This window comes from Ambystoma mexicanum, chromosome 3p (genome assembly GCF_040938575.1).
Source record: "Ambystoma mexicanum isolate Mex_15411 chromosome 3p, UKY_AmexF1_1, whole genome shotgun sequence".
Taxonomy (NCBI): domain Eukaryota; kingdom Metazoa; phylum Chordata; class Amphibia; order Caudata; family Ambystomatidae; genus Ambystoma; species Ambystoma mexicanum.
Genome location: NC_090925.1, coordinates 1,040,171,991 through 1,040,199,854, shown reverse-complemented (window position 1 = coordinate 1,040,199,854; position 27,864 = coordinate 1,040,171,991). Strand labels below are relative to the sequence as shown.

General features: G+C 47.1%; 1 protein-coding gene across 1 annotated transcript in view; it reads left to right on the top strand.

The window, feature by feature from the left end:
* Positions 1-27,864, top strand: part of TGM2 (transglutaminase 2) — a 172,919-nt gene that overhangs the window by 67,498 nt on the left and 77,557 nt on the right. The window contains exon 2 of the mRNA XM_069652396.1: positions 8,247-8,426. Coding sequence (XP_069508497.1) covers positions 8,247-8,426 — 180 coding nt within the window. The remainder of the gene's footprint in view (positions 1-8,246; positions 8,427-27,864) is intronic.

Sequence of the window (27,864 nt, the reverse complement as noted above, 5' to 3'; positions counted from 1 at the left end):
TTGTATTTTGGCTAATTTACATACCCGCAATGCCATGCTGATGTGGCTCTGAACTGGAGGTGAACTTCCAGCGATGGTTACTAGGTGGCATTGTGGAATGTGTGACTTGGGAAGATCCAGATATACATATTTAGATGAAACTTGAATGTTCGCATGTGCCACACTCAGAATTGTGAACATTAGCCTGCGTTGCATCTGGATAAGATTGTGAATGTTGGCATGCCCACACTTAGATAGAATGTGAGCGTTGGCCTGCATCGCATCTAGATAGGATTGTGAATGTTAGCATGCCTGCACTTAGGTGAAACTTGAATGTTAGCATGTGCCACACTTAGAATTGTGAACACTAGCCTGCGCCTGCGCCACATCTACATAGGATTGTGGGGAGAACCATCCAGAACCTTCCTTGGTTGGCTCGCTCTCGCCTATTTGTAGGAAACATTTGCACACATCCAATTTAATCATTCACCAGCCACCACTGCATCTTCCTCGTGTCCTTATCCATCCACCTCTGCCCCCCTCCCCCGTCTCTGTCCCCAGTCCTCTAGCCCCTTCTCTCTGTCCTCAGTCATAGACTTCTCTGCCACCTCGCCTGTATTCTTCTGCCGTGATGTCCCCAATACTCTATTTCTCTACCTTCCTCTCCTTGGCCTCATTCCTCTGTTCCTTGTCCTCATCTCAGGCTCCCCCTCTCACTGGCCACATTCCTCCATCTTGGGTCCCCTCGTCCCTGTCCTCATCTTAGCCCCCCATCCTCATTCCTCTGTCTCTTGCCCCTCTCCACTGCCCTCATCCATTCATCTCGGGGCCCCTCTCTCCTTATCCTCATTCCTCCATCTTTGGTGCTATCTCCCTTGCCCTCGCCCCCCCACTCTTCCTGGCCCCAGCCCTCTGTCTCTGGTTCCCTCTTCCCTGGCTTTGTCGCTGGCTCCCTCTCTCCCTTGCCACATTCCTGCCTCTGGTCCTCTCTCCACTGCCCCCCCTCACGCCCCCTTTCAGACTCCCTCTCCCCTATTCTCATTCCTCTGTCTCTGGTCCCCTCTCCCTGCCCTAATTTCCTCTCCATGTCCTCACTGCTGTCGTAACCCCTCACTTCGATGCTCTCACCCCGCCTCTGCTCACCAGCTGTAGCCAGTCACCATCATTCACTGACTTCCCCGCCCGCCTGCAGATCTCTTGGCAGAGTCCAGTTGCTCTCTTAAAAGAAGTACATTTACGAATAAGTCCCCGGGCCATTAAGAGCTTAAAATAAGCAACCAGCGGATTCTCAAAGAGCGTCGGAAAACAAACAGCGTGACTTCAAGCTGGGCGCCAGAGCAGGCCGCCACTGTCACTGCAGGGGAGCGACGCTTCACATCGCCCCTCAGCTCTGCACTTCCGCTATTGCCTGTTGCCCTCTAGGCCAGCCCCAGCCTGCAGGAAAGGCGGACAGAGGGAACGGCGAAGGATGCAGGCGTGTGGAGGTAGAGGGGCTGGTGAGAGAAAAGAAGGGAGGAGCAATGAAGAACGAGAGGAAGGGGAGAGGAGTAGAGGGGACGGTGAGAGTAGGAGAGAAGTGAAAAGGAAGAGTAGGGGAGAAGTATAGGGGGAACGCAGATGAACATAGGAAAAGTGGAACGAAATTGAAATTGGCGTGGGAAGAAAGCAGGGACGTGACGAAATACCCCTTAACGGTGCCTTTATTAGACTGCCTTGTCTTTCCCTTCCAAAAAACGAGACAAGCCTAGTGGCAAAGACACATGGCAAGATGGGATGGTGAATATAACGGTCCGGTGTTTTTTTACATAGCGATTAAATCTATAGTTTCTACTCTTTCTAAAAACCCATACATTTGACAGAGAAGGAAATAATACAGAGAGAAGATGTGATTTAACCAGGAGTCAGTGGGTGAAGACAGGGAATTCAATGGACAGTATAGCCCCCGGGCACGCCTACTCCAGAAAATGGTATAGAAGAGTGAAGGTTGGCGGTAGCAAGGTTTTTAATTAATCATAGCCACTGGCATTGCTCTCGAGACCACCATTGTTCAGCCTGCCATGCCATTACAGAAACGGAAAGACGTTATGAAAATCAGGCTTGGTCGCACTCTAGAAATTATGGTCCAGCCTTAACTGGAAGGTCAAGTACCATGTGCATGAGACCTCAAGCAACCACAGATATATTTCAGACTCATTGGGCATTGTCAGTGAGGTGTAGCCTGGGTCTCAGGGCACTCCAGGCCCGGGACTCATATCTGGGCACACCCGCTGCACTGCGGGTGATGTAAGAAAACTGAGGTTAGTTGGCTGGAAGGTTTTCCTCTCAATGGTGGTAGCACCAGACTGATTTGCACATGGCGGGTCCCCTTCTGGAATGTCACAGACAGGCTCTAAATGGTGGCATGTAATATCGCTCAGAGCACTGCCAGTGTTGAGAGCAGTTCATGGCCTTCCACTCATCAAATTGGCTAATGAAAACGAAGACCGGGAGACAGGGGTGCTTGGGAGATGTAGTCCATCATGCTAAACAGCGAGCAGAGCACACCCATGGGCCGGATGCTCCCACCTATGGGACGGTATCACATGACCATTGACGCTCCCAAAGCGGAATCACGCACTGCTCGAATTCCAGTCGCTCACGCAGAGAGTGGGACGCGATGATGGATAGTGAGATGGTGAACTGAAATATTTTGAGTTATCCAAAGTGGCAGAATAAGTTCCTAGAGCATTGTTCTCAAAATGTCTCTTTTGCACCACTAAAAAAGTATTTCTTTAAAAAAAAAACGACAACAGCAGGCCAAACACCACTACCGATGTCGCCAGGGCTGGCTGAAGATGTGTCAGGGCTCGTGGGGGCCCATTTCAACATATTTGCCCCATTGTCTGCATCTTGGAAAAACAGTCATAGACACCCATGTGGTGCTTAAATTGTAATGGAGACACAGAAATGCAGCGATTGGTTAATAGCTGCAGATTGTCATAAGACAGGCAGCCAATGGGTAGCGCATACATTAACTGTCCTCTCAAAAGCTATTAATCACCCTGAAACGTTCACTGTTTTAGGTTTTATTTTAATCTTTTACTAGTTGGCTTTGTAATTTTACCTCCTTTGGATTTTAACTATTCCTGTGTGATAATTGTGGTTCTGGTTTTATGAATTCTCAATTCTAAGTTTCATTTAATATTGTATTTTAATAATTCAAACTCGTGGTTTTGTTTTATAGATTTTCCAATGTATATCTTTTTATATTGAATTTTAGCTCTGTTTTCACCTGTGGGCTCTGTTTTACTACTCTTTTTTTTGTTATCTCGGTAAGCGCCCATTTGCCTGTGGGCCTAAGGCGCTCTATATATGTTTAAAATGTAAAATGTAGGTGAAACCAGAGTAAAAAGGTAATGAGGTGACAAGAACGTTGCGCTGCTGCATGCTGTGAGAGGTCGAAGTGGCGGTCTGAGAACGCGATGGAAGGCAGCCTGTAACGTGCCCGCTGTAAAACGCACATTTAATGTCCTGATTTAAGGAAGATGTTGCCGTGTCATTGTCATAGGACTGGCAACTTGGGGCAGCTTTTCAGTGGGGTGTCCCCTTGAGGCTTGGGGCCCATTTTAACCAAAAAAGTTGTAAGGCCCAGACACCGTCCTTGGATCATGTCCCCACAAACCAGGGGCTAGATTACACAAAATAGGCACATTCTTCTGTGTAGCCAGAAGATGACGTACATGTACATTGCTATTGGTCCCTGCAGTTGTTGCGGACATGCTGTGAAAAACGTGGTAACCCTCATATTCTTTGGGGCGTGGCCATGCAAATCAGGCAGTTACTATTGGGCGGGTGAGATAGCACACCCACTTTTGAAAGTGTGCCGCAACATTTTCGTGTGCACGTTTTGCACAAACAGAAGATGCCTTGTGGTCCCTTGCATAATACCCATGTGCGTCCCCTGCAGGGCATATGTCACATTCTGTACTGTGACTGCAGGTCTCTCTATGGTGTGTGTTGCACTTTGGCATCAGTTTGCCATCACAAATGGCACACAATTGGAAGCCCTTATCGGGGGTAAACATTTCAAGTTGCAAGCTACTAGTCTGCCATAAAAAGTTACTCGCCACCTCAATGCTATACATGCAAATAGCACACTACTTCTTAATCGCCAAGAGTGACTTATCACTTGCATATGGCTAGGGGTGAGTGCACCTTTTCGGAAGTCTGGACAGAGGGGGCAGGGGTTGAATGACCAAGAAATCTGAACTCCCTTCTTGCCCACCTGAGCAGGTTTGGCGATACCCGTAGAGCCAGTGGCGCGACAAGCTCGCACTACTCTGGACGACGTCCAGTCCCAAGGTTTCATTGGGGTCACCAATTCCACACCCTGCAGTCTCACAAGCAGGGCTCAAGTCGAGGGTACACGTAGGTGTACCCGCCGGTGGACGCTGTCCCCCGACATTTTTCAGTGGGCACTGTGATATGCTCATTTCTGGTGACGCCACATTCAATTTGTATATCAATGAGTCCCCTCACTTATTTTTTTAGGACGTGTCCCCTGCTCACAAGCACCTGAAGTGGATTTAGTTGTAAGTGTGCACTGAGCAAAAAGCTCACTAACCCAGAGCAGGAAGCTTAGTGGGAGCGACGGGTGATGGCAGTGGGAAGGGTGGGGGCACCAGCAAGCGGGGACTTCATTAAGGAAATGGGGTGTAATTATGGGGATGACACATGCCCGGCCCAGATGAATTGTGACGTTCACAGTAACTGGGGCGCAGGTCCAATAGTGGCCATTCAGGAAACACTTATATGGCCTCTAGACAAGGCGCTGCTGCCCAGAATGTCATTAATTCTAAATTGCTATGAGCACCATACTTACTAGCAGAACTGGGTGCTGCATTAAATGGAACTCTGAAAAACGTAAAGTGTGGGAACACTGCATGCTAAATATACCCAATTAGTTCAGAGACATATTCGGCGATGACCTGAATCCAGAGCTAATTTTCCATTGAAAAGAAATCACTTCCAGGTCAAAGGAATCACGTTAGCAAATCCTTCTGGGTCAAATTTCCCCTGTGTCCGAGTTCATTGGTGCTTCTGGATGCATACTCCTGTTTCCAGAGCAGCTCCGCACTTGTTCAGTGCTTGCAACTGTCCCGTGTAAGTGGGAGAACCCATGCATCCCTTTCAAAGGCTCATTGTAGTGACTTTGCTGTGGTACCGGGGGACGTCACTAGCCAATAACCTTCCAGCTGTTCCAGTTGTCATTGTTCCTCGTGTTGGGATCACCCTGTAACTCTGCCGCTGCGACAAAGAAATGAGCTGGATAGCCACCATACCACATTCGTCACAAAATGATACTGAGAAGGTCACAACAATTGTTGTTAAAAAAAGTCTGACGACAGACACATGTCCCATTACAATGGAAGGACCTGGCTCTTTGCCTGTGCCCTGGCGGCCAGACATCCAACGACCACTGCAGTCTACCAAAAACGACACCTACTGTGTCCATCCCTTGTAGTCACAGCTAAAATGGCTGCCCTTTCTGGGTGCACAGCCCTACCAGCTGCTTAGAGGACAAGGCGCTGAACTTGCCTCTAACACAATGTGTTGGACTGGAAGATTCGAGAACCCTGCAAGTTCCCTACTATTCCCTCCGGATTCACCCAATAGCATCCATTTCTAATGTGCTACGGTGGCGGTTTGGCGAAGGCCACGTCACACCACCCACACCATCACACGCTCAACACACAGCAGTCAGAGACACGGCCGAAAGGCAAATCATTAAGTACTGAACAGGCAGCAATGGTCATATGGAGAACACGATAGACGGTTCTCTCTAGGTTACACAAATCAGACTTTTTACACATCTTTGATGAAATGTCTACCATTTAAAAACTCATCATTTGGCAATGTCTAGCAATATAACTATTTCTAGCCTGTGTCCTGGCTGAAAATGTCTGTACTGAGCCATAAAATCCTTATTTTCCGATGCCTGGTGTCATTTAGTCCTTTCTTCATGTTAATGACTGTATGTAAGGGCATGATCCAGGGGCATCTGCATTTACAAAGCATATTGGAAGGGTCAGCCCTCTTAGATAACAATGCCAGTGTACAGTGTTAATGCATATCTGGACATTTTGTATCCAGCACACTGAAAATAATAATGTTGGGGAAGATATGATCTAGTGAAAAGATCTGCAACCTTTGGCCCAGCACATGGTTTGGACTAAAACTCCCATCAGACCTAGCCAGCATGTTCAATGGTGAGGTATCATGGAAGTCGTAGTCTGACATTTATGGACAGCAATATGGCCCTGCTCTAGTGCCTTGCTGCTTATTTTCTACCTAAAAGTCCTGGGTAGTCCACTTGTTTGAGACCACAGTGATCATGGGCATTCAATCATGATCTCTCACTGTGCCTTCTTTTCCATTCTATGCTATCATTTGCGAAGGCCTATGAACACGCTGAACTCTATATTAAAATATATTGACTATCATTTTCAATTTGGGAGAACCCAGAGATTATTCAGTTCACATTGTCACGACTGGCGCCTGCTGTGAGCACAGCTGTTACTGTTCTGGTGTTTACCTAGAGCATCGGATGTCCAGTTTCTGGCCAGTTCACCTCCAACTTGTTTTCAATTGAACTAAATGGCGGCTTCCACACCTGTCGTCAGCACGGAAAGCACATTCTCATGCTATTTCCGGGTTTGTGAGCTTTTGGAGCATAGCATGGCCCATGTCGGGCCCGAACAGCTCACACAGTCTTCCTTTGTTTTTTATTAGATTATGGGATTTTTAGCCTTGCATTTATAAAAGGGAAAAATGCAAATTGTTATTACACAAACTTCAAAACCATCACTGGATCACTTACTCATGCTTGAGGTGCGACCAACAGATCCTCACACTGGGGGCGCACAAGCAGCCCCTCCCCACACAGGTACCTCAAGTGTTCTCAACACAAACCACCTAGAAACAGGCCCACAGAGCGTGCCCTGGCACTTTAGAACTTCACAAATCAATACAACAGCAAAGTTATCTTGCATTTTCCCTCTTTCCCTCTAACCAAACCCAGCCAACACTTCCTAATCCGCCAGAGTGCCAGAACCACATGCATACGACAGCACAGAGCAGTATAAAACCCAAGAGCAAAACAGGTGCGCGCCAGCGTGTGCGGTGTATGAAATCTGGTTATCATGCAATATTCTACTGCTTTATCTCTTATTTCTCTGGTTGATTTGTAAATCAAAAAACAGAATCCAATTCTCTTGACTACAAAAAAGCACTGACTGGACACCTAAGGCAAAGTAACACAACTGCCTTGGCCTTGAACCCCCAAGCTGCTGATCTGCTTGAACCCCGCACGCCTTCCTGCTAAGCTGTGCAAATACTCCCATGAACGGCGATGATGTCAGAAATGCGAATTGCTGCATTATAAAACATTTTTTTGAAACAGGAAAGAGGTTATAATTACCCCTCCCAACATGACACGAATGACATATTCAAAATGGCAATTCCATTCAGAGCTCCTCTCATAAAGTCAATTGGGTATTAACTTTCCCCCACCCTAGCCTCCACCTCCCAAACTGAGTGCGCTGGTTTTCCATGATAAGGACTTGGGCTTAGATATATATTTACTCGAGGTGTCTGTCAGGGTCTCTGGAATCTGATGAGATCATATTACTCACTTTATGTGACAAGGAGCAGTGATTTCCGGTTCCTGTCTTTCCTTCAAAAAAATCAATGTTTGCGCGCTCCAGTCTAGTTTGTTCCAGTCTAGTTTGTTCAAATTCGATTGAACAAAGTAGACTGAAGCGCGTGCAAACAATGTTTTGTTGAAGGTAAGACAGGAACCGGAAATCGCTGCTCCTTGTGACATAAAGTGAATTTACAAACCCAGAGAAAACTCGTTTTTTACATGCCATCTCGGAGATTGAAAGAAATGTGCCATCTGCATACTCTTCAGGAAGCCATGGTCTGGTTAGTTCACTAACGCACCTACTTAACTTGTGAGTCAATGGTGAAGCAAGGACACTTCCTGGCTGCCCTCGTCGAAGAAGAGTAAGGACCGAGGTCAAGTTCTCTAATAATGACACACAACACAACAGAACGGTCTCATGTTCTTGTGTCATTTGCTCGATCAATGTGTTCCTTTAAGTTTGGGTTGTTGTTGTACTCCCTTTCAGCTAGATGGTTGCTTCACTGTCTTTTGTATAAAAATGTATGTCTTGAAATCGTTAGAATCTAATCAAAAACGTCTTTCCCTCCCTTTGGTACTGCAGACCTTGAACTCGATCGATGCGACCTGAACTGCCAACTCAATAACAAGAGCCATCGCACCTCGGAAGTCGGATGCCAAAACCTGATTGTGAGGAGGGGACAGCCCTTCACTGTCACCCTGCACTTCCTGTCCAGGGGTTACCAGGAGGAGGTGGACCAGCTTGCGCTCAACGTGGAAACAGGTAAGTGCAAGGCCCGTTCCCATTATTTCATTGACCGCGGCATGTCATCTTTACTGCTACCCTCCTGGTAGAGCCGCGAGGTATGTTGCAGGCTACCGTGCATCAAGTTATATATTGTGATGCGCCTGGAAGCATCCATAACTCAATAGGTGAAAGATTTCAACATTAAATATGTGGTTAGGGGTAGTACAAAGATTTTGTTCATAGGAAGAAGAGTGGATATGGGTGAAACCTGAGAGTTTTGCCGCTCTTCTAAACAGCAGAAGCCTGCGGATACAAGGCTCAAGCCTCTGAAGTGCCTTGGCAGGGTTTAGAAGAACTCCGACCTGGTGGATGTATATTTGACTCTTAGGAGGCGTTGCAAGTGGTAAGAGGAGCTGAGTTTCCAACTGCTCATTATCTTGTCATTAGCTCATCCAATGACTCTGACATCTTCTCTGCTTAGGCAGTTTGGCCTGGCAGGATGTCAGAGAAAGCATCCTCCCAGCAAGCCGGCATCTGGATGGTCATGAACTTAACCTCAAATAAACAGTGTCCCCGGATTTAGAATCATCTGTGTGCCCACGCGCCTTTCATTGCAACCAATTAGAGCAGACACGGCATGTGTTTTGCCCGCCACGACATTCGGAAAAGATGCAGGTGTAATCAACCATGTGATCCTGAAATGTGCTTACTTTGAAGGTCATGGTGTGAATGTCAAATGTCTGAAAGGCTTAAACCAACACCTCCGTCACTCTCTCTTAGGAGCTCATGTAAGAGTGGTTGGGAAGGAAAACATGACCATTTATAAAGATGAGAACCAGAAGTGGTAAGGATTCACCTTAGAGGTATTCACACAACTGCCCCTTTTTATGTTTATGAACAAATCATGGATATTTGTGCTTGGCTTCCTCACGGTCATATATGGATGAACGCCATGGATGACCATGGTTTGTCTGTGACATTGCCCCTGGTTTTCCACAGGAAACCACAGATGGCAAATGGGTAAGGGACGGAGACCGTAGGTAGTCCTGGTCTAATCGTCTCCCTGGTTCCATGGACATGTCTTGTTGTCCACGGTTCTGAGCTTGGCTAACAGATAGTCTTTTATCTATTGTTTGTCAACCATTTGTGGTTTAAAATTAAATCCATACATGATACTGGGTGACTATGGTTAGTCATGTTTTCACAGGGCCGCATTGATGTACAATCTACCTGATGCCTGACACCACCACCCTTGTAAAACTATTTGCATCTAAGCAATAGCAGGTCCTTCCTTTCAGACACTGCAGCAGCAGAAAGCAGAGACTATTCCACATCAAAAAGAGACCCTTTATGACAGACCAATCTTTCTCGTTGAATGGTAAGGCCCCGATTCATGGAATTCTTTGCACTGCTGAAAAGTGACCCTGCTCTGCTGAAAAGTGACTTTGCACTGCTGAAAAGTGACCTTGCTCTGCTGAAAAGTGACTGCACTGCCGACACAAACCCTGATTCTTGGAACTGTGCAAAGTGTATTTTTGAAGTGAAAAGTCATGGGTGAAGTACAAAATGAACTTTGCACTGACTTTGCACTACAAAAATACAGTTTGCACAGTTCCATGAATCAGGGTTTGTGTCGGCAGTGCCGAGTCACTTTGAACCGTGCAAAACATTCCATGAATCTGGCCCTAAGTGCTCGCACAGTGCAGATCCACAGCTTGGCAGGCCCTAACACTACGAGGATGGCTTTAAGCACTTGTATTTTAAAAGATCTCAAGTTAGATGGAAAACACATGTATATGTACATTATCATGAAAGTCAAGCTTAATGCTGGACTCCAACCGTTTCTAAGTGCAAGACCGGGCACCAACCCCATGTTCCACCGCTTCCACTTGTTTGAGCGTTTGGCCGCTGAGCTACCCTTCCTCCCTATTATGTCAATCCATGTTTTCATAAGAGAATGAAAGCATAACTCGCAGTAAGTGTGCAGAGGTGTGTGAGTGTGAAAACACTCTCCAAGCCCGGATACAGAATGTGCATTTCTGTAACCTGGTCAGGGGCGTTGCTGGGGGGGGGGGCTAAGGGGGCTATAGCCCCTGATCTTTTGGTTGTAACCCCGGATAGAATCTCAGGAGCTACAGCCAAAAGGCTAGCTAGCCCCCAGTCCCAACAGTTCCGACATCAGTTTAGCCCCAGGTCTTTTCCAGACCTAGCAACTCCCGATGATCCTGGTAGCTGGGGTCTCCGCTCTGCCCAGCACTGCATAAGGTTCATGCAACCCCCTCGCATTTCACAATGTCTGTGCTAAAACATGATAAAGATGAACTCAATTTGTAGGGGGTGGAAGGAATCGCAAGGGAAATTGTTAGGATTTGAGTTCATTTGACTTTGGGGTGGGGGGCAGGGTTTCAGAGTTGGTGTGCCTTGTAGGAGGTGCTAATAAACAGCAGCTGAATTTTATTGTTAACAGATTTTCAACTTGTACTCGCGAACAATAACCACCTTCCACTTAACTACAGGGTTTGGGGGATAGCTCAGGGGAAACATGTTTGTTTTGGAAGCAAGACAATGCAGCGCAAGATCCCAATCATGCGCTTAGAAACCAACCTCTGGTATTAACCGTTTTATAAAAGAAGTATTATAATTATTAGCCGCATAATAAAGAGATTAGCAAAATCAATGATCCATGGTTTGGATCATGGTCAAATAATGATCAAATTACATTGTAAACACTCAGGGGGTACCATGTATGACAATGGGCAGCTCTGGTTGTTTCTCTTTATGTACCCCTGATACATGATATGATAGGTTATTTATAACGCACTTAATACTCAGAGGTTTCTAAGCGCAGAACCCGGGGATCAAACCTGTGTTGCTCCATGTCGTCTTGCATCCAAGGCGAGCACGTTGCCGCTGAGCTATCATCCCGAGACATGGACTGAAATCATGGACAGAATGTCTATGATTGATGGACAGATCATGGACAACAACAATAACATAGTCAAAATTGAGAGACAGAACATGGATGGCCATCTACATACATGGACAGTTCTCTTTGCCTGTAATACCATGCATCGCTCAAAAACGGGTAATTCCAAATTCAGAACATTCACCCCTGCAGTGGTGTTTGCAAAAGAAATCTGTCCAATTTACTTTCCTGAAAATGTAAGCCCTTGTGTGCTGGTGAGGTGAAGAGGGTCCAGTGTTTATATGCCTAAAGTGAAGCGCTGTAAATCTAGATCACACTTGGTCAAAATCAGGCACCTGCAAACTTGCCCTCAAGCAATCGCCATTTCCCTGGGGCTATTGAAGTGTGCTGAGATCTGATCTTGGGATGAAAAAGGAAGATTAGAAAATATGAATAAGATGCAGGTGATGGATCCGCAACCTATGGCTGGGGAGGGGGTTTGATAGACTGATAAAAGGGAAGGCCTAGAGAAATCCAAGCCGAGATGGAGTCTGAACTCCATGTGTCTTTGACATTGTCAAATCAGTGGGAAAATACTTCCAAAGCAAATTCCAAGTTAAACACTCATCACCTCTCACCAGAAGAGCACGGGACCTTTGGGCAGTATGAACCATCCAGCCACCAGCCTGGCACAATTCCCCGCAGGTGGAAGGCGCATCATTTGTGAGTACCCATGGCAGCTAGCATCCACAGTAATACACTAGTGTAATGCCACCAGCCTGGCGTAATGCCCCGCAGGAAGAATGAGGATCATTTGTGAGTACCCATGGCAGCTAGAATCCACAGTAATACACTAGTGTGATGCCACCAGCCTGGCATGATGCCCTACAGTAAGAGCAAGGGTCTTGTCATGGATAGTCAAGATACTTGATTTCCACAGTGCCCACATTGGTGTAATGCGTTGTTGGATTTGCACTAAACATTGCCATCATCCTGGAATCCAAACTATTTCCTGTGTTTTTGTATAGCTTTCCTCCCAGTGGACCTCTGTGTTTTCTCTCGATGGGGAAATGTGTTCTGTGTTGCTTTAGGCTGTGAACGCGCTGGGATATTTTGGAAAACCTGTTATCTCTGTTCGGTCAGCAGACCCCTTTGTTTGAGAGGCCCAGAAAACAATGCTAGGGAGGGAAAGGAGGGTGTCCTTGTGCGCACGTGTTCGTGTGGCAGCGTTTGCCGTCAAACTTTACAGGACTCCTTTTTTATTACATGTCGTGGTTCCCAGTGACTCAGTTGAAACCATCTACGTTTGGTTCAACGACCCCACAGCCACTCGTCATAGATTGCCATGTATGTGAAATAATTATCTTCATAGTGTAGCGAAAGGATATGGAGAGCGAAGGGGAGGTACAGGGAAACAGAAGTGGGGTGAGGTGTCACAGCATTAAGCGGCAGCTCAAAGCTTAACCTTCTTGCCTGACATGGTGCTATGGGACTGTTATACTGGGCTACGACTGCTAGAGAAGGGTCATTTAGTTTACACACAAATGCAGCTTGTTTGGAGCCAAACATTCTTTCTCCAGGACAGGATTTTATGTTGATAGATTCTTCCAGATAAGAATCAAGTTACATTGACAATGCTCGGTGCTTGGTTGTTCAATTTCCCAGAAGCCTCTGCTCTGACAGTTTACTTGAATTACAGTCTTGGAAACAGTGCATCGGGAGATGGACTTTTAAGGAGTTATCCAACCCAGTATACATTATATCATAGATTCATCCATGTTGCCGAAATGAGGGGGAAGGGCTATCACTGCGTGCCTCTTCCGAGCCAACAAGAGACATCTAGAAATCATTACATCTAATATAGACTTACAGACCAGGGGAAGAGGAGTCGTTATCATGGGCTAATGACCTGCCACCAAGTTATGGCAGAGGCAAAGCTTTGAAAGGTGCCCCCCCCTCTACAAGGTAATTTGCATTTATATAGCGCTACGAACCCTCAGGCATCTGAGCGCTGCTCATTAACCCACGGTGTCTGGTGCTCATTTATTGAGCTGGAAAGGATGAAAGGCTGAGTTTGGCCCTGCCGGGATTCGAACCTGCGTAAGCAAGCCCTGCACAGATGTCAAAGGGAGCCATCTACTCGCTGTGCTATTTGACTGGCTAATCCGCATCCATTACCCCAATCTCTGTGTCCTTTCTAGGAAGCTGTCTCTAGAGCACTGTAGAACCCTAGATTGCCCTGCTCCACACTATTAATCTAGAATGTAATTTTGGTCATGATGAAGGGTGAAAATGCTGAATTTAGCAGTTAACGCTCAGAGGAGCGCAGCTCAGCCAAAGAAAGATCCGCCCTCGCACACCACCGTACCATCCCCATACAACCACTGCGCACCCACAAACTTGCACACGAGGCCCCATCATGGGTATTGCTCCCAAAGCAGCCACAGTACAGAGCACAACATTAGCTAATAGTGCTGATAGTTCCAACCAACCTTAATGCCCGTAGAACCTGGCTGATTAGCGTGGGTTGGAATGAAATTTAATTTAATTTAGCAATTATATAGTGCTACAAACCCTCAGGTATCTGAGCGCTGCCTATTACCTACGGTGTGTGGTGCCACCCCTTTCTCCTGGGAGTTGCAGGGGGTCAAATTTAAGATTTGTTGAGCAAGCATTAAAAGCAACTCTGGTAGGTCAAATCAGGACTCGGACAACGAGGCGTGGTACAAGAATCTTTATTTTTCATTCAAGGTTCAAAATCCTCTTTCCCTCTATAAAACCACTTTTCCTCTCAACAAAAGAAAACAACAAAACAAGGAAGAGCTTTGTGGAGCTATTAAGTGGAGGGGATGGCTGCTGACTTCTGATCCCCCAACCCTGTCTCCCTTTCGGTAAAGGCGCCATAGGTCCATTTCCACATAGATGGTTAATGAGATATGGGGATACTCTCCAGCTGTTCCAGTCCAGCTCGCTCGCTCTTTCTGTCTCCTCCCACTCTGGGATGCTTTCTCGCTCTCTCTTCTCTGGGATTCTGTCAGTCTTTCTTCCTCCCCACTCAGGGTTTCTCCTCTGTCTCTCCCCACTCTGGGGCTTTCTCTGCCTTCTCTCACTCTGGGGTTGTTCTTCCATTCCCTGGATATTGCATCTGCTTACGGGGTTGCAGGATGTGTGGCGATTCCAGGGGATTTTTCACCTCTCCCCCAGGGGGAGCCACCCTCTTTGGGACTAAGGAGGTGAGCCCGCTACACCTAACAACCACTTGGGGACTGGGTAAGTGGGATCCCTCCTGAAGTGACTCGCCCTTAGGTGAGAGAGAGAGATGCTGATAGGGGTATAAGTCACATCCTTCTCTCTAGTAACTAAGACCTTTGTAGGGTATCTAGGGGCTATTTTTTACAATAACCCCATGCACACTTTAATAATGTCTGACCTGGCTTATGACCTTACATGTGCCCAATATCCTCCGGAGACTGCAGAAGCAATCGCAGGGGAATGAAGCACTAGAATATAGTGTGCCACACATCGAATTTAAACATGAGAAGCAAATGTATTTATTGGATATTCGGAAGGCACCTATAGAGCAAATGATGTTTCAAGGCACCACATGGCAAAAAGAAGGGGGGGAACAAGGCAGAAAGATAACAAGAACGGTCCTACTAGGCCTTGTGACATTTGAATTGTGCAAGTGCAGCAACAAGTGCGCAGGAAGGGGGGGGTCAATCTGCGCGGAATGCGAAGTGCTAGGCGTGGAAGGGAAGTGCAGGTTAAAGAGGAGAGAGTGTAAGTGAAAGAAGGTTGTAAGCGGGGAAGGGCCACAGGGGCTAGGCGAGTGCTAGGGAGAGGCCAGGAGGATAAGTGCCAGGGATTGTATGGGGTTCCGGGTGTGATGGTCCATGTGCTAAGTGCGAAGAGGTGGACTGGGCAGAGGCCTTGTGGACCCATAGAGAGCAGTCAGAGGGTAGGAGGGAAGGAGGGAGCTGGGATCCCAATGAGAAGGCTCTCAGTCTTACTGGCATTAAAGCAAAGCATTGGTGGCACACCATGCCTGAAAAGCAGACAGAAAGTCGGGGATGAGAGAGGAGGAAGAGGAGGCAGTAGAGGGAAGCTTGAACGAGAGCTGAGTGTTGCCTGCAAAACACTGGGATTCAGGAGAGAAGGAGGACATCAGGTGGGTCAGAGGGGCAAGGTAGATGTTGAAGAGCCACAGCGAGAGGATAGTCTTGAGGGATGCTGCAGGCGGAGAGTGTGAGAGTGGAGAGAAAAAGGCCCGGTTAAACCTGGGAAAGGAGGTCAGAGAGGAATGAGGTCAACCAGTCCAGTGCCAGGCCTGTGATGCCAAGGGTGTCACGGAGCTGATTTGTCAGGGTGGCATGATTGAGCATGTGAAAGGCAGAGGAACGATCCAGAAGGATAAGAAGGAATTGGGAGTTGGAATCGAGATTTGAGAACATGTGTTCAGTAGAGCAGTTTCCATGCCTCTGACTGCTCTGAAGCCAGACTGGTGGTCGTGGAGACAACCAACAGATTCAGTGTGTTGGATCAATTAGGAGATGACCAGCTTCACCAGGAGTTTACTGAGGAAGGGGGTAATGGCGATAGGGCAGTAGTTAGCTGGGCAGGAGGGGTCAGCAGAGGACTTTTTGAGGAGAGGATGCACAAAGGAGTGCTTGGGGGTAGCGGGAAGGAGCCAATGGCAAAGGAGTGATTACAGAAATCAGCCCTGGCTGGCACAAGGGAGGCAATGTTATCCTTGATAGTTCAGGAGGAGCAGGGGAGCGCCTGTTTGGAGGAGACTTTCATAGAGAGGACTTGTCCAGAGACTTCATCAGGAGCTATGGGCGAGAAAGAGGAGAGTAGGAGGGAAGAAAAGAGAAGAGGGCCAAGGGAGGCCTGAGAGCTGGGGAAGGAGGAGGAATGGGAGTAAAAGAGAGTGAGGACAGGATGTCCGGAGTTTTGGTTAAGAAGTGGGAGGCCAGTGAAGTACAGAGGGTCAGGAATGTCAAGGGAGAAGTGGAGACTGCAGTAGGATTGGCGAGTTCATTGACAATTTTAAACAGTTTGCCTGTGTTGTTAGTGGCCCCAGAGATACAGGCTTGGATATGGGCCCTCTTCTTCGAGTGAGTGGAGAGTCTATATTGCCTTTGGAGCAGATGCCAGGCCAGTCTGTCAGAGGATGTGCCTGAAGCCCACCACTTCCGCTCAGCAACTCTGCACATACGTTTCAGAGAGGCTAGGTCGGAGTCATATCAGGTGTTGCGCTTAGAGGTAGGCTTCATGCAGATTCTCATGACAGGAGCAAGGATGTCTAGGGTGTTGGTGATAGAGAGGTGAAGATTAACAAGAGCAGAGTCAGTGTGGGAGTCCGTGGCAGGAGTAGGAGGGGGAATGAAAGTGGCGGAAAAAGTAGCAACTGACATTCGCTTCATCAGTTTAATGACAGATAAGGGGAGTGGCAGTGGAGGCAGAGGCTTAGCCAGGGGACCTAAGCTATCCAGGTGAAAAGACAGGAGAGCATGTCAGACCAGGAGCGAGGTGTAGTGAGAGAGTAGGAGAGGGAGAAGTCTGCCGAGTGGAGAGCATCCCCGGTATGTCTGGCTGAATGCGTTAGACCAGAGGAATGAACGGTGAGGGAAAGAAAGTCACAGAAGCTGTGGAAGTGTCCAGAGGTCGAATTAGGAGAGTCAATGTGAAAATTAAGTCTCCGAGGAGGAGGAGCTTGGAGGTGGAGGCCAGAAGAGGTGAAGTCAGACCACTCCGAGAGGAAGGAGGAGACCGGAGCAGGCGTCATGTAGATGGTGGAAAGTGTCAACAAGGGGGTTGGAGAGACACCAATCATGCAGACGAGGCAGTCGAAGGAAGAGTAGGATTGAGTGGGAATGATAGTACCAGGGACCCATTTAGGGAAGATCAAGGCCACTGCGCCTCCAGACCGGTTAGACCTGGGCTTAGAGAGGATCGTGTAGGCCTCAGGGAGGAGTGTGTCAAAGGCAGTGACAGATCTGGCTTTTCACCCTGTCTCAGTGAGAGTGAGAACGTCAAGGTCAAAATCTTCAAGAAGGAGACAGATATCAGAGGGGTGTTTAAAAGCAGAGTGAGAGTTGAGGGTAGCTAGGTGAAACTGGTTGCCTCCTTTGAAAGTCTTCCGAGGAGGGGTACAGGGATATGGTACTCCCATCGGTGGTGGAGATGGGGCAAGAGGGGTGGCAGGAGAAGGGAGGAAGTTGATGGGAGATGGAAGATGCCTATCAAGAAGGAGGAGGTTGGGCTGAGAGCCCTGAGCCATGACAGTGATATTCTGATAGACATTAATGATGCACCTAGAGGATGGGGAGAATGCCAAGAGTACTTCCCATCTGGCACTAACATTAATGCGCAACAAAGAGAAAGGGGGGAGGACTGCGACCATGTGGAGAGTCCATAGGTCCGAAGATTAAGCAACAAAGAGAATATCAGTGACAGTCTGCCTTTAAGAAGCATTGACAAAGCATGCCAAGAGTACTTCCCATCTGGTACCACCATTAATGTGTGACAAAGCGAAAGGGGAGAGGACTGCTCCCATGTGGGGAGTCCATAGTTCTGAAGAGGGAGCGACAAAGAGAATGTCAGTGACAGTCTGCCTTTAAGAAGCGTTGACATAGGTGTCTGCGATGGGCAGGCCGGGATTCGAGACCAGGAGATGATATTTTGAGCTTTTTCATTCCAGGCTTACAAAGAGAGGTAGAATGGGTGATAGAGTAGCAGTTAGAGTAACCTGGGGAGATGGAGAACCCCATAGAAGGAGAGAGCAGAGAGAGCGAAAGGGGGAGAGACAGAGACGCAGAAACAGCATAGTGAACAACAAACTTACTAGGCGACCTAGCAGCAACGCCAGCATAGACGAATCAGGTGCATCATACATCCCAGGTCGCCGACAACAGTGTGTTGCGCTTCTCCAGCAGGGACAAGCGGAAAAGCACTCAGATCCAAGCATGAGGGTGGAGTGATCCGTGGCAGCTCTTGATGGTGAGGGAGACGTGAGGTGTCAGGAGTCAGAGGTTAAATAGCTCCCAGCAGTTCTGAACCCTGCATTGTTCAAATACACCCACATCCACTCAGAAAACCCAGTGTCACAATCGGTCTCAAAGTTGCAGCACCATGAGTCAAAGACCTATTCATATAACACTCCAAGTCTGATTCTGAGCTTGTGCTAAATATAGCGAGGAGAGCCAACAAACGCTGCTAAAATCACATGTTGTGGGGGAAACCTGTTCTCCTGTTGCATTGCGAGAATTTCTAAAAAGACTGCCACATTTCTAATTTAAGAACGTTTTCCTAAACTTTCATTAAACTAGAAAAGTGGTGCTGCAGTCTGAGAAATGCTATGTTCGTGATGGGAAAAAGCATGCTGTGGGGTTTAATGGCACCTCCCAGGGTACCGTTAATGAACGCCTCTTTAGGCTGGTGCAGAAAGGGTGTTCTAGCTTCAGAATACAGTCCTTGCCAGCCCCTTACATGTGAGGAAGTAAGCAAGGCTGTTGCCATGCCGTAAATCACGGCTTTGCAGGAGTGGAAGACTTCATTTATTGCCGCCACTCCTGTATTACATCAGAATACATATCTTCATAGAAAAATATCTTCCATCTCAGACGCAGCACATTTCCATTATAGCACGCAGCTCAAAATCTGACCCTCCATGTTGGGGGTGTAGCATGTCTGCTTCGTCACAGGTGTTTGCATCCCAGAGGACAACCTCCCCTGGGATAGGTGTTTTTGAGCAAGGTGTTCTTGGGGCAATTATCTCATGCAAAAGAGGTGGAGACTATATGGGCCTCATTACTACCCTGGCGCTAAGGGATTACGGGTACCGGTAAGGGTACCCGTACCGGTAATCCCTTAGCGCCTGATTACGAGGTCCCTTTGCGGGTTCCCACCTTAATGGCTGGTTTTACCAGCCGTTAAGGAATGGACCCGCAAAGGGATCTTGGTGCTAATTACGGTACCGCAATTTGCGGTACCGTAATTACCGCCTTCCCCATTCCCATTATGCCCTATGGGGCAAAAATGGGAATGGGGAAGGGCCATGGAGGAAGGGGGAATTACCACCCTGCCAACCTTGTAATGGGGTGGTAATTCACCCTTTCTACATGGCGGAGTCGGTAAGTTACCGGCACCAACCATGGTGCTATTAGCACCATGGTTTTCCGCCTGGGTCGTCATGAGGCCCTATGTGTAGAAGCATTGAAAGTAGTTCTAACCTGCGCCCATGGAACTCTTCATACAGGAGGGCAGTTTGTGGGCTTGACACCAAGACTTTAGAACATTTGATTTTAGAAAACTCTTAGATTAGCAATAATGGTTTGAGACGTTGAGCAAACACAAGGATCAAGGGAGGTAGATGAACACTGACCAGAGTAAAAGAGGGCTTTAGCTCATGTGGGAAGAAGGACTTCCAGTCAATTAAGTCAATGTCGCAGCTATACAGCACTATAGAGGTTGTATATCAGAAGGGCTACTTGAAGTACCCATTTAATGAAGAGAAACTTGATTAAAAGAAGTTTTGTTACTACTTTTTTGGGACTGTGTCCCTGACGCTACTGACCATCAATTAAAGAGGTGACTCCTCATGTGGATTAGCTTTCTTGTCGACTCAGGATCACATGGTGGAGAACATTTATGAAATATACTTCTCCCCTGAAGAAAGTTCTAGCATTTACAAGCCTGAAGAACTGAAACATGTCGGGATATGTTGACAAACGACACATTGTTTAAATGCTTAGCGTATGTTAAATGTTTTGTGTATGTGAAATTTTTAATGTTGTAAAAAAATGTTTGTGGTATAGGTTCCCATTAGATTGGTGTTATACCCACCATGTGGGTCATGAATCTTGGGTTACAGGAACATTTTAAATCAAGTTGGTACAACAACGTTTTATTGAGTGTTGAATATACAAATTAAAAAGATTTAATGTCAAAAAGAACTTTTGTGGTATAATCCTAGTCCATTTTTTCAGGACTTAAAGGCATGGGTGATTATTAGTCATCCAAATTCAGACAGATGATCATTTATCACTAATCATCTCAGAATCTATGTTCTATCTTTGCATCTATACGAATAAGAACATTGTTTATCAAAACTGTAAATAATACAAAATATAGACAAAGAGAGGAAGGGGACGAGGGGGGCACATTGACAAAGCAATGTGACAAAAATATTTCAAATCTGTTAAAATTCTAAAAGGTAGTGAGATCCTTCCTTAGCAGCAGGAAGATGAGAACGAATGCCAACGATCTGCTAAACGAAGGAAGGAGATATAGATTAATTATCAAAGTTGGAGACCTTGTCACTGCCATCTGGTGGGATCAACATGCAGGAGGTTGAGCACAGTTGTGTATTGTACACATGCTCATGAAACCTTACAAAAATGAGAAGCCAGCAGGGGTAACGGAAGAAGAACTAAAAATGCTTAACACTAACAAAGACAACGCTCTGAATCGCTCTGCTCTCCACATCAGCCTCCTAGTTAGAAGGCCAACTGGCTGCTGCAGCACATCACCTCCTGGGACACACACACACATCTCTAATATTCTCTATGTTGAAGCAACGATCCATCAAACTCCTGCCCGCTCAGCGTTACTGGGCTTGAGGATATAGTTAACAAATTCCGCTGAGAAGAAGCCCCCTGAGAACTTGTAAGCATCATCCTGCACACAGTGTAATGCAGGCTAGAAATGCTTGAGTTGATCGTTCATTTACACCTGGGATTTTGGGCAATTGGACAAACAGCCCCCTAAAATATCTTCGTAAAGGGACGCATTGAAAACGGGGCGATACCTACTTCAATTCTCAGAATCCATAAGGAGAATTAATCTAAATTAATGGAAATATCAGAAATGGATGTGTATTGTGTGTGGATGGAGGTGGCGGGTCATTGTTAGCTGTTGTGACAAAGTCTCAGCAACACATCCTCTAAGTCTGTTGTTCCTATCTACTAGCTCCTCCCCCCCCCTATTTGACCACCTCTGTGGATCCTCAGAGCTATCCAAATATCCATTAAGTGGAAGCAGGGGGAGTGGAGTAGGCTGTCCTGACCGAATTGCTGCCCCTTGTTGTAGGGGAACTACAGAGATGCTGATGCTGGAGAATCATTGGAGAGTTAGTAGAAGAGGAACAGAGTGCAATCTGGCAAACATCTGCAGACTGATGCGACTACAAGCAATCACATGGGTGATTGGAGAGAGGAATGATACACACTAGCTGCGCTCTGAGGCCAGGGTCTGCAACCTAACGTTTTCCAGAGGTCTTGGACGACTCCCATGATTCCTCACTGATGACGATGCTGGCTGTGGCTGATGGGAGTTGTAGTGCCAATTCGCTGAGGAGCCAAAGGTGCGGGACCTAAGATCAGGAGAGGAGTACCTCAGAGTAGAAACGGGGGCACCTAACATTGGACTGTCCAGAGAGGACTCGCCGGAGCAAAGGAGACTTGATTGGCCTGTGAGAATAAGCAGTGGGGAAAGGCGGCAAGAACCCTGAGTTCATTCTTATACCACCAGAACAACGAGAACCAAGCAGTCCAGGACGCAGAGCCTGAGGGAAGACCATGGGTACGCAAAGTAGAGAAACAAGAGGGATGCCATGAGGGGAACCAGGAGATGTCAGGTTTTGAGGATGCCCCAATGAGCGTGAAAGTGTTGCAAGTTACAATGCCAGGTTAGGAGTATGGAGGCAATGATGCCTTTTAGGAGATGAGGGTAACAAACACTGACATAAAGGGACACACTATTTCAAGTTAAAATGTCACATTAACAAGAGCGCACAGTAACCCTGATTTCAGATATAGGAACATTGTAATGCTCACCATTGGTAACAGGAAGTAAGTGATGCTCAAATAAGTGCAATAGAGACATTGAGAATATTCCATGGTAATGAATCATCGAGAATATTCCATGGTAATGAATCATCATTATGAACAATGCCACCAGTGAACTGGTGGAGAACATTGAATATGGGCGATTTTAGTAAGGAAATGGCCTTGGTGCACTGAGAGGCTGCGAGTATTGCTTGCGGGGCATTATAGTGAGCATTATGCATGGCGGTGTTGACAGTCAATGTTAGTTCTATCACACAACGTATTTATTGCTAGGTGTAGATGATATAGGTGATGCTTGTATGGGGAGGTCTCTGGCAACTCCGACAGGTGATGACTGGTGATATTGTACTACATTGTTGCCAACCGAGTACCTATTAACATTGTTTGTGTTGTTGGAATGCCAATAAAACAATAACACAAAAAACTGTTCATTCCATCAGAACGACTACTTTAAGAAGTTTATTAAAACTTTCAAGCTTACATTTTTGGTTTCGTTTTAATTTGGAAACCGCCACACTGTACTTTTCATAAAGGAGTTCCCTCAAGGAAACTGATTACAGGCCGCCTAGTCTTACTAATGATAAATATTCACGCCCAACCAAACTATGCTGCCCAGTGCATTAGGGCCGCATCAACTTGCTCTAATGGTCGGCCAGGAAGAGTCCATGCAGTACTGCGGTTACCTTTCAGCCCCCGTCAATGGAAATGGTGGTGCAGTCCAATCAAACTGACAATGTCACTGACATTCATACTAGACCTCTGTTGTACGTAATGGGTTACGGCAAGCCAAACACGCCCTCAAGTAGCCAAAAGGGGACATGTGCACTACAAAAAGAACAATGACCTCTTAAGTAAATCTAAAGTTCAGCACATAGACATCTGGAAAATACTGGCAAAGTATCCAATGTTCCAGAAGAATCAGGCTCCTCTGATAGCTGGGGAATCACTGCGCGGGCCCATGGTCTTTTCTGGAAAGCTCTCTGCAACCGATAGCCTCCCCCTCCCCATATAAATCTCTCAACTAGTTAAGGTTTGTTCCACTCAGAGCCCTATGTGTTGTTGCCTAGATCCCAATTCACTTGGGGTTAGATTCTGGACGTGCGGAAGCACATGTTGTGTTGCTGTTTATTTGGCGTGGTGACCAGTAGCTTTCCAGTGGCACGCCCACGGCGGAACAATCCCAGGCACAGGTGTTGCTGAGGCTGTTCCTCTCCGAGGCGTTACGAAGATCCAAGTGGCAGTGCGAGCAAACCGCTGGGTGGCTGCTTGAGTCTGAAGCAGAGACGGCTCTATTCCTGCCCTATCTTGTAGCCAGTGCTGCAGTTATCTTTTTCGAAGAGGAACTCCTACAAATCTTAACCAAAAAAATGGGAAAGTAAGCCCATGTTTTTGGAAATCAAAATACTTCCATGCTTAAATTGATGTCAGTAAATTATTTCCATGAAAAAAAATCTCAATTGTAATGAAAGGAAGAAGTCTCCTGCATTCTGGCCACATGGTGTGCAGTGGGGGGTTCTGGGACATCAGCATGTTTAAGAATACTTCTGAGGCTCCACAACTGGAATCCTTGTTTAAATACTGTATGATCAATGGACGTCTTAGGGCCTCAATACACGGATGGCGGTGGACCAAGGTGCTATTAGCACCTTAGTCCATGCCGGTAAAATACTGGCACCGCCTTGGTGGAAAGGGGAATTACCGCCCTATTCCAAGGTTGGTGGGGTGGTAATTCCTCCTTCCCCCATTGCCCTTTCCCATTCCCATTTTTGCCCCATAGGGCTCTATGGGAATGGGGAAGGCGCTAATTACGGTACCGCAAATTGCGGTACCGTAATTAGCTCCCTGGTCCCTTTGCGGGTTGGTTTTTACCGCCTGCAAAAAGCAGGTGTTAAATTCCCCAACCCGCAAAGGAACCTCATAGTAAGGCGGTAAGAGTTTACCGGTACCGGTAAACCCTTACCGCCTACCGACTCCTTGGATCCTATTTTTGGGGATGTTCTTATTTTTTCTGGACTTAGAAACGTCCAAAGGTTACTTACATGCAGCACCGCACCCCCGAATGCATCGGGTGGATCCTGTGTGTAGGGCAGGCTTTTGGGGACTCCATGCCCATCGCCTCTCCTTCTTCTGAGCAGGGAGGGAGCCCATTTGTATCTGGGGCCCCCCTGGCAAAGGGAAACTCTGTGATTTCCTGCCCTGGCGTCCTGCTTCCTCTGAGGCTGTTTCTTAGGCGTGATGATTGCAGAGGACCTCCCTGGGCAGCCCAGGCGCCTCTTGTGCACCCCTCCTCCCCTTGAGCTAAATGTGCCTTTGGCGTGGATTTTAAGAAAATAAACAAGCCACCTTAGGCTGCCAGAGAATGAGGGAAGACATGTCTGTCGCGTTAGTCCAAGGAGGCTTTGTCTATGGCTGATGCTATTTAGAAGTTAACCGTAAAGGAGTGGTGGGTCAAGTAGGAGGGAACAGCTCAGGATGGGCACCACTCCAAAGAACACACAGACACCTCCAGGCTCACAGAGTCTCGCTGTCGGACAGGGCCTTAAGCTACGCGTTGCGATAAAAATGGTCCCACTCATGCCAGACTTTGTGACCACAGAGTGGTGTGGCGGAGATGGCGAAGTAGCTGTACAGTGTGTGCTATATACTAACAATGCTGACTCTGTGCCCCAAATGTTCTGCCTGCCTGTATCAATAGTTGTGCCAATCGAGGTTCTCGTGTAAGGTCTGCCATGGATCTCAAGAAGACATCTTTTCCAAGTCGCCTGGATTGGACTTGTACTGATTGCCACCGGTATCACACCGAGGGCACCCCAAAACAAAGTAATGCCTTGTCCACTTTTTTGTGTTGCAGCTGCCATTTGCATGGTTTCCAGGGTTCTTTGGTAGATCTGAAAGTGGAGGAAGCAGGTTAGATTTGAGGGAAAATGCAACTTAACTTTGCTTCTGTGTTTGTGCATGCAGACCAGAAGTACCCTGAGCTCTGCGTGCAGGTCTCTTTCTAAGTGTCATGTGAGGAGAGTCTACAGGAATTTGTATCCTGAGGGGAGCATTCCATGCCTGTGGTGCTAGGATGCATTGGCCGGGACAGTGATATATAAGGTGATTGTAGAGTTATAGCATTCTGTTCGATGTCTGTTAGGAGGGCTATCCTGGTGCCTCAAAGTGACTGCGATTCACAGCTGGCCCCTTTTAAATCTACAACAAACAAATACATATTATTCATTTGCTGTGTGTTAGTGACTTTGTTGGTATGCGTATAGTGTGTTTAAGCATAGTTTGAGTATGGGGGAAACGGGGAGCATCCATTTTGTGTAGTCAGGGTGACAGCTTGCATGGGGTGCCCCTTGGGCGACATCATGGTATTGGTGCCCTTCCGGTAAGGTACATCTGAGGATATGGGGTGGAGCCCCCTTCAATTTATTTATTTATTTATTACATTTGTATCGCGCACATACAGCCCAAGGGCATTGCGGCGCTGTCACTTGCGGCAATCTTAGTTACAAAGGAGTTACATACATGTGAATAGGATAAGTGCCATGGCATATGAGTACAATCGTTCAAATACATACATTATGCAAGTACACACAATAGGAGAATCCTAGGCATGTGGCAGGTACCATGTATTGGTCAGTCATTAGATGGGTTTCTAATTGAAGAGCATCGTTTTCACAGCTTTGCGGAATGCTAGGTGGGAGACTTGTCCTCACAGGGGTGGTGGTAGGGCATTCTTTGAAGAGCTAATGAGTATGGGAAGCTAGCACTTCCCGCTCGGGCTCTCTTGACTCTGGGAATCACGAGCGTGTTTGCATATGGGCTGTTTCAGTGGGCTGGTGTCTCTGGCAGTGGACTGTGGCTGGTCCTGGATGGGAGCTGGGAGAGACTGCGAGTAGTGGGAGCCACAGCATGCAGCAGTGGGTACCAAGTGACGTGCAAGAGTGGAAGCCATAGGGTGCATGCAGCAGTGGGTCAGTGTGTTAGAATAGTTCCAGCTTGAAGTTTAGAGCAGGTGTTTTGGCAAGGACAGAGTCACAGTAGGGTCTCTGGGAACAACTCGGCATGCTACGAGGTTAGGTTGAGCTATGTAGGAGCCGGCATATGAATTACATTGGCTCTTGAAGATGAAAAACATTTATTACATTGGACCCATAGTGGCAAATCACAGTGGACATCAGCAAAAAATACATCAGAGGGGAAATTGTAGTGGGCCACACAGGAGGAAATGTGTGCACATAATCACAGTAAAGCAGAATGGAATAACATAGAAAGTTGAACAGGTTAGGGAGGGGTGTAAATAATCAAGCCCCATGTGGCAAACCATGAGATAGCCTAGCAAGGCATAATAAGGGCATGGCAATGCATAACAAAGCATTAGAAGTCATAGCAAATCATGCAAAGATCTAACATGAAAAGACGTCCCCGGCCCTCCACCCCGCACTCCGACCACTGGTCTCTGTAGACAGCTGCCATTTCACTTGATCACTTTTTCCCATAGTATACTGTGAAAAATAACGATCTAGGAAATGGCATATGCGGTAAGGTGCAGTCTGGAGACTCAGCTCAATGCCACAAGGAGAGCACTGGGAGTCATGGAAGACACAGATTCTAGGCTCAGAGAACAGGCTGTCTAAGATATGCAAATCCATGATTCTCAATTCACTGTCCTTCACAGTTTGGTTGGCAGGCTGAGTGCTGTCTCAAACCTCATTCTAGCTTGGACAGGTGCTGCACTCTGTGGGTCTTGCTGGATCTTTTCCCCATCGGATAGCATCTGTTGCGGAATGTAACGCGTATTTGTGGTGAGTGTGTCAGGGGCCAGAATCCCTGTTTTTCTGACCCAGAGTCTCCGAAAGGCTTTAATCTCCTCTCCCGCAGCACATCCGCCCCCTCTCCTGGGTTTGAAGCAGCTCTATACGATGATTTTGAAATCCTACAGGGGGGTGGTTCTGGGTTCGCTAGAAGAGATGAGGTGCTGATAGAATAAAAGGTGGAGTGTGGATTCCTCAAAATGTCCCTCAAAGCTGGGTGCACCATCCCTTCATCCATAGAGGGTGTAGAGGATGCAGGAAGAAGAGAAGCATTCTGACAGTGGCACAATGGACGTTGTGGGGTAGGAGGCGGGGCTCGGGTGTCAATCCCACAAGCCTTCAGTGGCGTCTTTGCAGTATTTGTGGCCCTTATTAGGTTCTGATGTCTGGCAGATCTCTTTGATAAGCTGTGTGCATGAGCCACAGAATCCATTTCAGAAGATACTCAGACAGAGGGTTCTATCGTAGATGAGAGCAAGATGTGTTACCCCAGAGGCACAGAATGGGAACGCTGCCCACACCATGTGTCAGATTTTAGCTGGTGCTCTGGTCGTTGGGGCTGCAATGCGTTACACGGATCGGGGTGCATTGTCCCTCTGCCTTGGGGTTTCCAGGGTCTCAAAGGAAAAATGAATTCTCAAGCGGGGAAGGGTATTTATCCAATTTCATGGTGCAGTTCTACCAGTTCTACCAGAGGTGGGGAGCGGCTGTCAATCATTCTCCTCTGCACTAGGTGTTAATTGCCACAGGGGGTGTCCAGGAGTCAGGAAGGAAGCACTTCATCCATCGACCGATATTTGAAGAAGTTGAGAAAGGGGGTAATAAGGTGGTGTCCTAACTATAATGTTTCCACAATTTGGCATAATTCCTATCAGCAGTGTTGAAAATGTATGTAGTTACATCGTTTTTTAACT